The sequence below is a fragment of the Anastrepha obliqua genome, chromosome 2 (assembly GCF_027943255.1).
Source record: "Anastrepha obliqua isolate idAnaObli1 chromosome 2, idAnaObli1_1.0, whole genome shotgun sequence".
NCBI lineage: Eukaryota > Metazoa > Arthropoda > Insecta > Diptera > Tephritidae > Anastrepha > Anastrepha obliqua.
This window is the reverse complement of record NC_072893.1, coordinates 122,992,693-123,005,504: the sequence shown is the minus strand read 5'-3', so window position 1 is coordinate 123,005,504 and position 12,812 is coordinate 122,992,693. Positions and strand designations below refer to the sequence as shown.

At 33.4% G+C, this 12,812-nt stretch overlaps 1 protein-coding gene across 4 annotated transcripts in view; it reads left to right on the top strand.

Moving 5' to 3' along the window:
• The window catches only part of LOC129237176 (probable citrate synthase, mitochondrial), a 33,765-nt gene extending 21,160 nt beyond the window's left edge, over positions 1-12,605 (top strand). For all 4 annotated transcript variants that reach the window (XM_054871682.1, XM_054871684.1, XM_054871683.1 and 1 more), the window contains exons 3-6: positions 4,986-5,135; positions 10,114-10,473; positions 10,571-11,029; positions 11,102-12,605. In XM_054871682.1, the coding sequence (XP_054727657.1) occupies positions 4,986-5,135; positions 10,114-10,473; positions 10,571-11,029; positions 11,102-11,473 (1,341 nt within the window). In that variant the 3' untranslated portion in view covers positions 11,474-12,605. The remainder of the gene's footprint in view (positions 1-4,985; positions 5,136-10,113; positions 10,474-10,570; positions 11,030-11,101) is intronic.
• The last annotated feature ends 207 nt before the right edge of the window (positions 12,606-12,812 follow it).

The following is a 12,812-nucleotide window of genomic DNA, read 5'->3' as shown; positions in this document are numbered from 1 at the left end:
CATGTGTGCTCGTATATGTAACTACTTGTAAATTAAAATTAAAATCGCATGTTCAATTTGTCAATCATTCAATCATATTCAATGTTAATACACAAAAGTAAAATATCAAAATTAATCGCCTCAGACTTTCAAAATACGAATTGAAATGACGCCACATGCAATGCCTGTTTATACTCACGACTTCTACACGCGCATTTCAAGGCATACAAACATACACACACACTTGATCAAAGTGATCAGCACTAACGGTTGTAAAAATCGTCTATATTCAATTGCATGCGAGTTGTTTATTTCTTACACGCTTTCAAATGCTGTAGACTGCTTCTAGTATGGACAGCGCTAATTTCCGATTATTTCAACTGCACTCGAGCGTCGTATCCCAAAAGTTCAAGTTCATGTGTGCAAGCTGTGCTTAGTCGTAATCGGGTACGAAGTTTACAAACTTTGCATTTGCTTATTTTCTTAATGCATTCAGGTGCTTGTTGACTTAAAAAAAATTAAATAAATAAAAACAAAAACAAGGTTAAACCGGTTTTTTATGGGAAAATAGTGTTAATTGTACTATTTACGGTACTTTTCGTGAGCTAACGATTCAGTTAATAAAAAAAAAATTGATTAATACAGTGTGAAATGGTATGGCGGGATGATAAGCAAGGAGAGTGACATTTCAATGGACATGTACAGTAGAGCTTCGCTTAAGTAAATTGCACAAACATTTAAGCTTTTTGAGGCGCTTAGGGGATTTGGGTATAAATTATTTACTATGCTTAATTACCTAAATGGCACGTGAAGAGGTTCGTGGTGATGGAGGTGTTGTCTAGGTGACACAGCCCAGACCCAATTAGCACAAAAGATGCCATTTTGATATCCTACTAGGAAATATTTTCTCTAAAGTAAAAATATTCTTTAAAAATTAATTATTTCATATGCAGCCTTTGACTAAGCATTTGACAATAATCGATATTGCCGCTTAATGATATTTCCAACTTCCTTTCACATTAGAAAAAGTGCAAATTAAATTTGTAAAAATTAACCACACAAAAAAAAACAAAAATAAATAAAAGAATGTAAATCAAATTATATTGAAGCAAAAAAAAAACTTAAAGCAGTTAAGCGGTTAATGCACTTAACCGGGTATCAATTAAGAGCGTAATAAGAAACATTATAAAGAAATTTTAGAAAGGGGACAAATGCAGATAAAATGAAGTTGAAACACTAAAAAAATTAGAGCAGTTAAGTAAGTATTGCACTTAACAGGGTATCGCTCAAGAGCGCAATTAAAACGAAAAATTAAAAAGAAATTTCGGAAAGGGGACAACTGCAGGTAAAATAAAGATGAGAAAAAAACAAAAAAACAAACGGAGTAGTTAAGTAGCTCACGCACTTAAGCAAGCAGCAGAAGTAAAATGCAAGATAAATTGAATTGAAGCACAAAAAATGAGAGCGGTTAAACGAACAACACTTTTAAGATACAATTTACAGCAGAAAATGAAAAAGAAACTTGAAAAAAGGGGAAAAAAATTAAATTGAAGCACAAAAAGTTAGGCATGTTAAGCGAGTAATGCACTTAAGAGCATAATTTAAAACAAAAAATAAAACTTTAATAAAGAAGAAATTGAATTGAAGCAGAAAGAAATGAGAGCAGTTAGTGCACTTAAGAGCATAATTTAAAGCACAGCAATTCGAAAGAAATTCAGGAAAACAAGACAAATTCAAGTAGAATTAAAAGGCAATTTTGGAAAGGAGGGCAAATCCAAGTAGAATTAATTTCAAATAGAAAAAAATTAGAGCAGTTAAGCCAATTAAGTGAGCAACACTTATAGGCATAATTTAGAACAGAAAATTAAAAAGAAATTTCAGAAAAGAGGATAAATGCAAGTGGAATTAATTTCAAATAGAAAAAAGTTGGATCATAAAGAAATCAAGTCAAATCAAAAATTAGGGCAGTTAAGTGAGCAACACTTAGGAGCATAATTTAAAACAGAAAATTAAAAAGAAACTTCAAAAAGGAAGCAAAATGAAAGTTAAATTAAATAGAAGCACAAAAATACTACATCAGTTAAGCGAGTAATGCACTTAAGTGGTTAATGCACTTAAGTGAGCATCTAAAAAATAAAAATATTAAAACATAAAAATCAAATTTTTTAAGAGATTTCCTGAGAACGATGGAGCTGTGTGCCTACTTTAACGGGTAGATGGCAGCTAACCGAATTTTACTGTAGCAAATTTAGAATATTTTTTTTTATCCTTATGCTGCTAGTCGCGCGCATATTTGCGGCATGCGCCAACAGAACCAGTTTCGGAACGCATATCGCTTAAATAAAAAAATAAATAAATGAAAAAAGCTAAAATACATTGAATATGTATGGGTATGTGTAAGCATGCACGAAATATTCCATATGTGAGTATACCTGTATATGTATGCATATGTAAGTAAGTTTCCAGCGCATTGCATTCACGGCCGGGGTCGATCGCGCCGACGTACTCGTATGTAGTATTGGTATGTGCAAGTTCAACAGTTAATCGAATTTGTTGACCCACTATCGCTTGGCGACAGACAACAAATGACAGCAAATACAGCGAACACACAAGCATACGCACATACGTACTTCTGTACGTGCATCTTCACGCGTGACAAATTTAAATTAAAACGCTATCAGCATTTACAAATTGTCTGTCGGCTAAAAGTTAACGATCCAGTCAACGTTTTGTGTGATGCCGTCATCGCCCACTGGCAGCCTCTCGCCATCAATTGCTTTACTCTCCTAAGCTTTGTGTATTCACCCTAACGAGCCATGTGCTGGTAGGCGATCTTTGCCGCCAAAGCTAGCGCACGGAAATTTATTTCCCCCGCTTAGCGATTTTTTCCCGTTTACGCTTCACCTCACGCCTGGAGTAGTGTAGTACGTATGTATGTACTCGTATACTCATACGTATTTTGAATATTCAATGAACTTGCGCTGATTACATTATCTGCACAACGCCAACATGCTGTAGATGTTTAAATTCGGCTCGTGTATAGTTTTGTAAAGGTTTTTTTGTAAAAAAAGACAAGAAACGATGTAGTTAGAGCAGCGAAGATGTGCGCTTAGTAACGTGGCACGAGCACTTAAGTGCACTCAGCCTCAATTGTCGCCTGACTCAATCGAAAGTTTGGTAAACATTCAATTAATTCTCGAAAATGATCAACTGCCTGTATTAACATATTTGTAAGTGTTTGCAATAAAAAAACTTTGTAAACGAGTGTTAACGAACACAGCAATCGATGTTTTATTTGTTGGGATTCCCTATTACTTCCCTTGGTGTTGTGCGACTAATGAGTTATCAACGGATTATCAACCTTAAATATACCAGTTTGTGGGTTTTTCCGCAGTCTGCTTGCGGTATAAATACGTATGTATGTGTGCATGTACGCATTTATATATACAAGTAGATGCGCGCTACAAAAAAATGAACCCATCACCTGACCAACAGTGCTGATGCATTTTGTGCGTAATTTTCAGCAACAGTTTTTAAGAGAAATATAAAAAAAATGTAAGGAAGTGTTGGCTCCTTAGAAAAAATGCAAAAAAAAAAAAATAAACATAGTTTCGGAACAAAACTCCGTAAAATATGTTTAAAGTCTCACTAATTCAAAGTTGATCTTAATAAATTCTTGCAGTTGATGTTCTACATCTCCGTAAGTTTTCATCTGAATGGGTTAAAATTTTGGCGTAATACGAAGGAAGTAATAGCCCTTAGAAAAATGTAAAAAAACCTAAACTTGGTTTCTGAACAAAACTCCGTAAAATAGGCTTAAAGTCTCACTAATTCAAAGTTGATCTTACTAAATTGCTCTTACAGATTAAGACGACTTTTTCGAGGTAGGCATAAAAAATGCATTCTCCGTCTCACCATCTGCTATAAACGGCATAACGACTTTATTGAAACACAACTTCCATATGTATGTATGTATGTATGTACAAATGTGGTCCTATATTTTTTTCTTTAATAATTATCTTTATTTTGAACCCTACACAAATTGCGCACACTTACATTCTTTCTATGTGTGTGTGTACTATAATTATGCCTTCTCTATCATTGTTCTGGTCTAAGTTATTAAAAACGTAATAAAATTAATTCCCATTTTCAAATTTGTGGACTTTTTTGCTCGCCTATAATTCGCAATTAATCATGCGAGCTCAATTTGCAATTCAAAATGTTTTTTTTTGTTTCTTTTTGGTTTTTGTTTTCGCAATCAGTAATGTGCAATTATTGACATTGAATTTGTCGCACGGAATGTTCTTGAACACACACAACGTCATTAAATTCTGAAAAAAAAAACAATTACTTACACATCCATATACATACATATAAAGTATATATGAAATCATGCAGGTAATCATCCCATCTAGTCCGTCCAACTCATTTTGCGCTTAAATATTTTCCATTATCACCGAGCTGCTAGCGGCTTATCAGATGTACAATTTTATGGTCGCTAGACGTGTTTTTTGACGCTTACTATGGCGCTAAAACCGTCAAGACGGCTGGGCAGGGCAGGCGCGGTAGGGGATGTAGTTGGAGGCAACTACGTTGGCTACAATTCAATGACAATCACGTAATGCAATAGCGCCTGAGTGTTGATTTTGTCATTCCCCTAAGATGCTGCACTGCAAGAGCGATAACGTTAATCGCACTGCGTAAGCCAACAATTTGCTCGATGGCTTGACCCTTGAAATTATGTACATATAGTATGTATGTACATATACATATATATATTAAGCAAATCGAAGCGATTAGCTACTTCTCACTGATAGCTTGTAAAATATGTTGAAGCAAGCAAAGTAAAAAACGATTTATGTAATTTGATTATTTTCCCAGTTGCTTTTTTTGTTGGTCTTGTTGCATAGTGAAAAACGGGGTATTAATAGTAACTTGTGGATATTTACGTGCTAATTTTTGTGAGTGCAATAGTTTGTAATTATTATTTATTTTTGTTTTTACAGAAATTGAATGGCCTTCTGGTTCGCTTCATCTCGGCCGATTCGAGCTTGCGGGATGTGCTCGCTGCTAAAATTCCAGCTGAACAGGAGCGTGTAAAGAATTTCAGGAAGCAATATGGTGCCACCAAAATGGGTGAAACCACCATCGATATGGTAAGTGAGAAAGAAGAGAGAAATTTACGTGGGCGAGAGGATATAAAAAATACATAAATCGGATGGCGCTATAGGGAAATTGGACAAATATGAATTATGTAAAAATTAAATTAAATAAAAAATTTCATGAAATTAAAAAATAAATTAAATGAAAAATTAAATTAAATAAAAGGTTTTATGAAATAAAACATTAAATTAAATAAAAAATTGAATTAAATAAAAAATGTATTGAAATGATTAAATAAAAAATTGAATTAAGTAAAAAATTAAATTGAATAAAAAATTTTATGAAACAAAAAATTTAATGAAAAAAAAATAAATTAAATAAAAAATGCAATGAAATGAAAAATTAAGTTAAATAAAAATTTAAATTAAAAAAAAATTTGATTAAATACAAAATGTACTCAAATAAAAAATTTTATTAAATACAAAAACAAAATTAAATAAAAAATGTAATGAAATAAAAAATAAGATTAAATAAAAAATGCAATGAAATAAAAAGTTAAATAAAATAGAAATTTAATGAAATCAAAAGTTAAATAATATAGAAATTTAATGAAATGAAAAATGAAATGAAATGAAATAAAAAATTAAATTAAATAAAAAAATTAATGAAAAAAGAGTTTTACGAATTGAAAAAATCAAATTTAATAAAACATTTAATGGAATAAAAACGTAAATTGAATATAATGAAATAAAAAATATAATAAAATACAAAATTTAATGAAATAAAAAATTTAATTAATAAAAAATGTAATGAAATGCAAAATTAAATTAAATAAAAACTTAAATTAAATAAAAAATATAATAAAAAGAAAAATTAAATTAAATAAAAAATTTAATGAAACAAAAAATTTATTGAAATAAAAAATTTCATGAAATAAAAAATTTAATGAAATAAAAAATTTAATGAAATAAAAAATGAAATTAAATAAGAAATTAAATTAAATAAAACAATTTAATGATATAAAAAATTAAATTAAATAAACAAATTTAGGGAAAAAAGTATTTTAAGAAATAAAAAAATTAAATTAAATAAAACATTTAATGAAATAAAAAATTAAATTTAATAAAAAATTTATGAAATAAGAAATTAAATTAAATAAAAAATTTAATGAAATAAAAAATTAAATTTATCAAAAAATTTATGAAATAAGAAACTAAATTAAATAAAAAACGTATTGAAATAAAAAAATTGAATTAAATAGAATTTTAATGAAATGAAAAATTAAATTAGATCAAAAGTTGAATGGAATAAAAAACTAAGTTAAATAAGAAAATGTAATGAAATAAAAAATGTTATGTGATAACAAATAAATAATTATATTAAATAAAAAAGTTTAATAAATACAAAATTAAATTAAAAAAAATGAAATTAAATAAGAAATTAAATTAAATTTAAATTTAAATTAAATAAAAAAAATTAATGAAATAATAATTATAAAAAAAAAAATTAAATTAAATTAAAATTTATTGAAATGAAAAATTAAATTAAATAGAAATTTATTGAAATAAAAACTTAAATTAAATAAAAAATGTATTGAAATAAAAAATTAAATTAAATACAAAAACTAAATTGAATAACATTTTCTACTTCGTGGTTTTAATGTTTTTAAATGTGAATATGTATACCAATGTGATTTCATCAAAATTATATTGGCTGCATTAAATTTTCTGCTGATAATGACAGTTCATTTTTCGATAATTGCGCACATAAAATGGTAAACGTTTATTTATAATCATAAAACTGCTACTGCCTCATAAATAATTATATATTTATGATGCAACAAAAAAATATCATAAACTTCGCCATATTCCTTTTGCTGATAGTAAAAATAATCTTTTGTTTAAGGCAAAGTAGATTTTAGCTGGTAAACTTTTGCACTATGCATGCACAACGGGTTCCCTTTTTAATTTTTTTTAAATCCACCAGACCTCCGAAGAAATCTGAGTAGATCTTGCAGTGCCAAGGAGCGAAGGTGGTCGCTTCTTAACACATCAGTGCCAAAGAACTCAAGCCTGATTCGAGCGTAGGCCGGGCAAACGCACAGAAAGTGGTCCGCCGTCACAGAGAGTGGCTCCTCCTCTCTACGTGCTGGGCAAAGTGCACTGTCTGAGATGCCTACTTTTTCCATGTGAAGTGGCCCGTCGTGAGTCCAACTAGTCGCATAGTAACTGCATAGCTGCATAACTAAGTATTGCCCACAAAAATGTGAGATATGAAAAAATCTCTATACCACGAAGAAATCTGTTATGCAATCAAAAATAAATATATACCTGGTTGCATGTCTTACGAATTAGTAGCCACAAAATGCTATGCAAATACAAAAATTACATATTATTTATATGCTGGCATTTGGCCATTTAAATGCCGATATATGCACATACGCACACACACATACATACCGTATTATGTAATATATGGCATGTATGTGTAGAAGAGAGTCACCTCTTGTATAAAAACAGTTTAGAAAAACTATAAATAAAATGCTTTCAAGTTGAATAAAAAACAGCAAAAGAATGCATCAAACCATTTGAGTAAAGATCATGCCAATTCGTCACGCAAATGTTGCTGCTTTAAGGAAAAGCAACGTGGGTGTGGTCTAGTCGAGTGCCTTTGAATATATAACATTATATGCATACATACATATGTAGTAAATAAATTGCACATATCGACTTGAACGTATCAGAAGTACCGCATTGAAATGAAATGAGCTTTTAGCGTAACGCGCTAAGGTCAAAGGGTCAAGAGCTAAATGAAAAAAGTCACGAAATATTTCATATGCATAAGAAAACTGGTCCACCATCTGTATACGTACATACCTATGTACGAGTATGGAATCCTAAACACAAAGGAACTATATTTAGACGTACTTCAACGAGCTTCTTCAAGGTTTCAAGCTGTGCTGATTGCGGCGATATCATCCGCGTATCCGCTTAGAAAGGTGCATCGCGTCGTAGCTGATGTTCTACAAGTCGGCACCAAGAATTCATACTTGTGCCGCTCCGCATGTGACGTTTATACAGAACTCTCAGGGGTTTGGTAGACGAGCTTGCTGTCTCGCAAGTACTTTCTCATTATGCGCTGTAGGTATATATATCGCAGTTTTGAACCTTAGCTCTAAGGCGGCAAATATGTACGCCCATCTTACGCTATTGCAAGCGTTTCTTACATATAAGGTGGCAAGGAGGACTATACTTCTGGATTGTGTACTGCTCTGTTGTGCTGCTCCTACGCTGTTTATGACAGTTTGGATTGCCCTTATGGTAGACTAACCGCGTCGCGAATATTGCTCTCCGTAGCACGCCTGTCTTGCTAATAGTCCTCGGACGTTATCTATGGCTGCAGCCAGTCCCGGCTTGAACAGTCTTTCAAGGAACTTTCCTGCTTTATCGTGCATGCATAAACCCGCTATGCTGATGGCAGGTTCGGGTTGCATGCGTATTAGCAGAAGCTGTTACTTTTTCCAGATTTCTGGAAAAATGCCGCTCTTTAGACAGGCGTACCAGACAAGTCTAGCAAGACTTGTGGTCGTATTTTTGCGATCTGCGGGTACTCCATCCAGGCTTGGTGCCTTGTTGTTTTGCAGTTTGCTCACAACTGACTGGAGTTTCTCACTGATGAATAGTGGAGGCGTTTATTTGACACTCAGAACCGCTTTAAGGGTTGTGTCTACGTGAGAATGTGCATCAACGGTCGCTATTAGCACTTCGCGGTTGAGTTTTGATACATTCCACTTACGGATACCAATTTTCTTAATGTTCGCACCAGATATTCCCTTATGTTCTACTCTGAAAAAAATATATTGTTGGTCGCTGCCTGTGAAGCCTTCAAGGACCTTCCATGTCCACTTTACTAGTCCAGCATTGCGATCAGATACGAGCGTGATATTCGGTGCTGTTTCTTCGCAACCGGGTCTTCTAAATGTGGTTACTGCTACTGTGCTCATTATCGTAAGTCTGAGCCTAGCCGCCATGTCTAGAACCCTTCTGCCCCTTGAATTCGTAGTTGGCATACAAGTGGCACACAGTTCGCATGATGTTTGGATCCTTTCTTTCGAGAGATTTCGAAAAAATATTAAGATTTATGTGAGCTGGACAGATTTAAAATACCTCAAGAAATCGTGTGTTTTATAACTAAAATAAATTTTGGAATATATTTCTTAAACTCATTTCAGTAGAGTTTAAGCGTGAAAAGCTGTTTTGGAATTTTTAAAAAATTATATCAACGCAATCGGTCCAACTTAAATCTTAATTTCATTCCAAAATATTTTGGCAGAAGTTTTAAAATATTATTGTATATAATAAATTTTCTATTTCCGTAGAATTACTTTTTATGCAGGGAGTTATCCACCCTTATGAACGTAAATGTTTTGATCTCGGATCTGATAAGGTTCTTATTTAAATAAACTGCTTTACACTTTTTTCTTTTTATTTCTTCAATTTTATCAGATGAAAACGCATTCTTCACAAAGACGCTTGGAAAATGTGAATATCTGAAAAAATTGGCTATTGAAATATCAACAAACAATAAAATTTGAAGCTGTAATTTAGAAAAAGAAATCCATTATTTTCCCGGTAGATGGCTGTAGTGATCGCTATCTCGTAAACTATCGATCAAACATTTGAAAGTTTATGCTCGTTGTCAAGGTGACATTTCACATTAAAACAATTCTTTCGCCCAGGAGCCAAAAATCGACCATAAAACATTATTAAACCAGCTGCAGAAAAATTTTACGTAAAAATAATGGATTTCTTTTTCCCCAGACTAATATTTCAACTTCTTAAAGCATTACCATATTATAATTACCATAATTACTATATCCTCTCGTATTTCGTAAATTTTATATATCGCCATTTACTATATGTACTTCATATTGCAATCGAACCATCCATTAGTTTTTGTAATACTAGCAAAAATTCGTAGACTCTCAATCAATTTTCAATGTTTACCTTTTCTATTCCCTCATTCCCTCAGATGTATGGTGGTATGCGTGGCATCAAGGGTCTCGTTTGCGAAACCTCTGTATTGGACGCCGATGAAGGTATCCGTTTCCGTGGTCTCTCCATTCCCGAATGCCAAAAGGTACTGCCCAAGGCCGACGGCGGTGATGAACCATTACCTGAAGGTCTCTTCTGGTTGTTGCTTACTGGCGAAGTGCCAACCAAAGGACAAGTGAAACAACTGTCCAAGGAATGGGCCGAACGCGCTGCACTGCCACAACACGTTGTCACCATGTTGAACAACATGCCCACCACTTTGCATCCAATGTCGCAATTAGCGTGCGCCGTCACCGCACTGAATCATGACAGCAAATACGCCAAGGCTTACTCAGAGGTAAGAAGAGTTTACATGAGTTGCATAAGTATTTTTGTTTTTGTAGACATATGTACATGTGTATGAGCTCACATCTTTCCGATGTGTTTCGCTGTAGGGAGTTCACAAGAGCAAGTACTGGGAATATGTGTACGAGGACAGCATGGACTTGATTGCCAAACTGCCCGTCGTCGCCGCGACCATCTACTGCAATACTTACCGTGGAGGCAAAGGCTCCAAGTCGGTTGACTCCAGCCAAGATTGGTCGGCCAACTTCGTCAAGATGTTGGGCTATGACAACCCCAAATTCACCGAGTTGATGCGTCTCTACCTGACCATTCACAGTGATCACGAGGGTGGCAATGTTTCTGCACACACTGTGCACTTGGTTGGCTCCGCATTGAGCGATCCCTACCTGTCGTTCGCCGCCGGCATGAATGGTTTGGCTGGTCCATTGCACGGTTTGGCCAATCAGGAAGTGTTGGTGTGGCTGCGCAAATTGCAAAAGGAATTGGGCGCCAACCCATCAGAGGATCAATTGAAGGACTACGTCTGGAAGACCTTGAAATCAGGACAGGTAAGGAAATTAACAGGAAACTTGGAAATTATGCTCATATTTACTATTTTCGTAATTTACTTTTATTTTTAGGTTGTGCCCGGCTACGGTCATGCTGTGCTCCGCAAAACTGATCCACGCTACACCTGCCAACGTGAGTTCGCCCTCAAGCACCTGCCCGACGATGATCTCTTCCAACTGGTGTCGAAGATCTACAAGATCGTGCCACCAATCCTAACCGAAACCGGCAAAGTCAAGAACCCCTGGCCCAATGTGGATGCTCACTCTGGTGTGCTGCTCCAATACTACGGCATGAAGGAGATGAACTACTACACCGTGTTGTTCGGCGTTTCACGCGCACTCGGCGTGTTGGCTTCATTGATCTGGGATCGTGCGTTGGGTCTGCCCATCGAGAGACCGAAATCCTTGTCGACCGATATGTTGATGAAAATGGTACAGAAGTAAAAATGGGCAGTGTTGTGCAGAAGCAGTAGGGATGATCTGAAGTTGAGTAGGCAAGTGGAGAGGAGAAGTTGAAGTAAAAATGTGGAAACAACCAAAAACTAAACCTAAATCGCGAAATAGTTTTATTGAAGAACAAACACACAACCCAAAAGAAAATAGCAAAACAGCAAATTTAGTAAATGATGAACAAATGGAAAGAAAATAAAAATAGTTATGCAATCCAATATTTATTGCTATTCACGATCAACAACAACAAACAAAAAATTACCCATTTCAAGCAACCCCAAACAGCAGAGAAATAACTTTCAACAACAAAAAGAAAACTAGATAACTTGAAACGCTTTTAATTTTAACTTAATTATTATTACTTTTAAGCGTAAAGCGTGCGTGGGAGCAACAACAACTGTATAAAATTTATAATTAAACACAAAACGATTAGAAGCAACTAGCAAAACAACAGCTGAGAAAATGCCCGATTTACGAAATGTAAACAACGTGAATTTGTTTTAATGAAATTTTTTTCGAGCTACAGCTCAATTAAAAAGTATGATATTAATTTACTTTAAAATAAAAAAAAGAAACTTTTAAATTAAAATCTTCTAAATAAGTGCATTACCAATACCGAAAATTTCACCTGCATAAGAAGAGACGCATTAGTTATATATACAGATATATGTATATACCTACATAGCATATATATACTACATATATTGTGACGTGTATAACATACAGACATACAAAATCTTGTGAAACGGCATTATTACTTTTTGAGTTGTTGAAATTCAATGAAATAAAATAAATAATTGTATTCGAGGATAAGTGAAAAAGCTACATACAATAAAGAAAAACCAAAAAAATATATAACAAAAAAAAAAAAGAATTTGGATTTATTGATGGTATTTCGTAGTTGGTATTTAAATGAAATGCGGTGGAGTAAGCAAAAGAAAAATGTATTATACAAATAATAGAAAGCCTGATGGTGGAAATGACGAAGAACACAAAGATTATTAAGCTTGGGAAATTAAAAACAAAGAATAAACTATGATACAACAAAATTAATGACAAATTATTCACTTAAGGGGGAACACCACTGTGAACGCGTGAAAATTAAATGATTTTCATGATTTTTTTTTTAAAGTAGGGATGCTTATTTGAGGATCGGATAAATTATAATTTATTTAACATATATTCAACTATACTGACACAAATATGTGTGGCCACGATGCAGCGGTGAAAAATCTTCTGAAAGCAAAAAATGAAGAGTTCTTACTCTATAAATCAATGGCTATCGTACGTGGTGGTTTTTTTTTATTTTTTATTTTTTTTTTTTGTTTTGAGA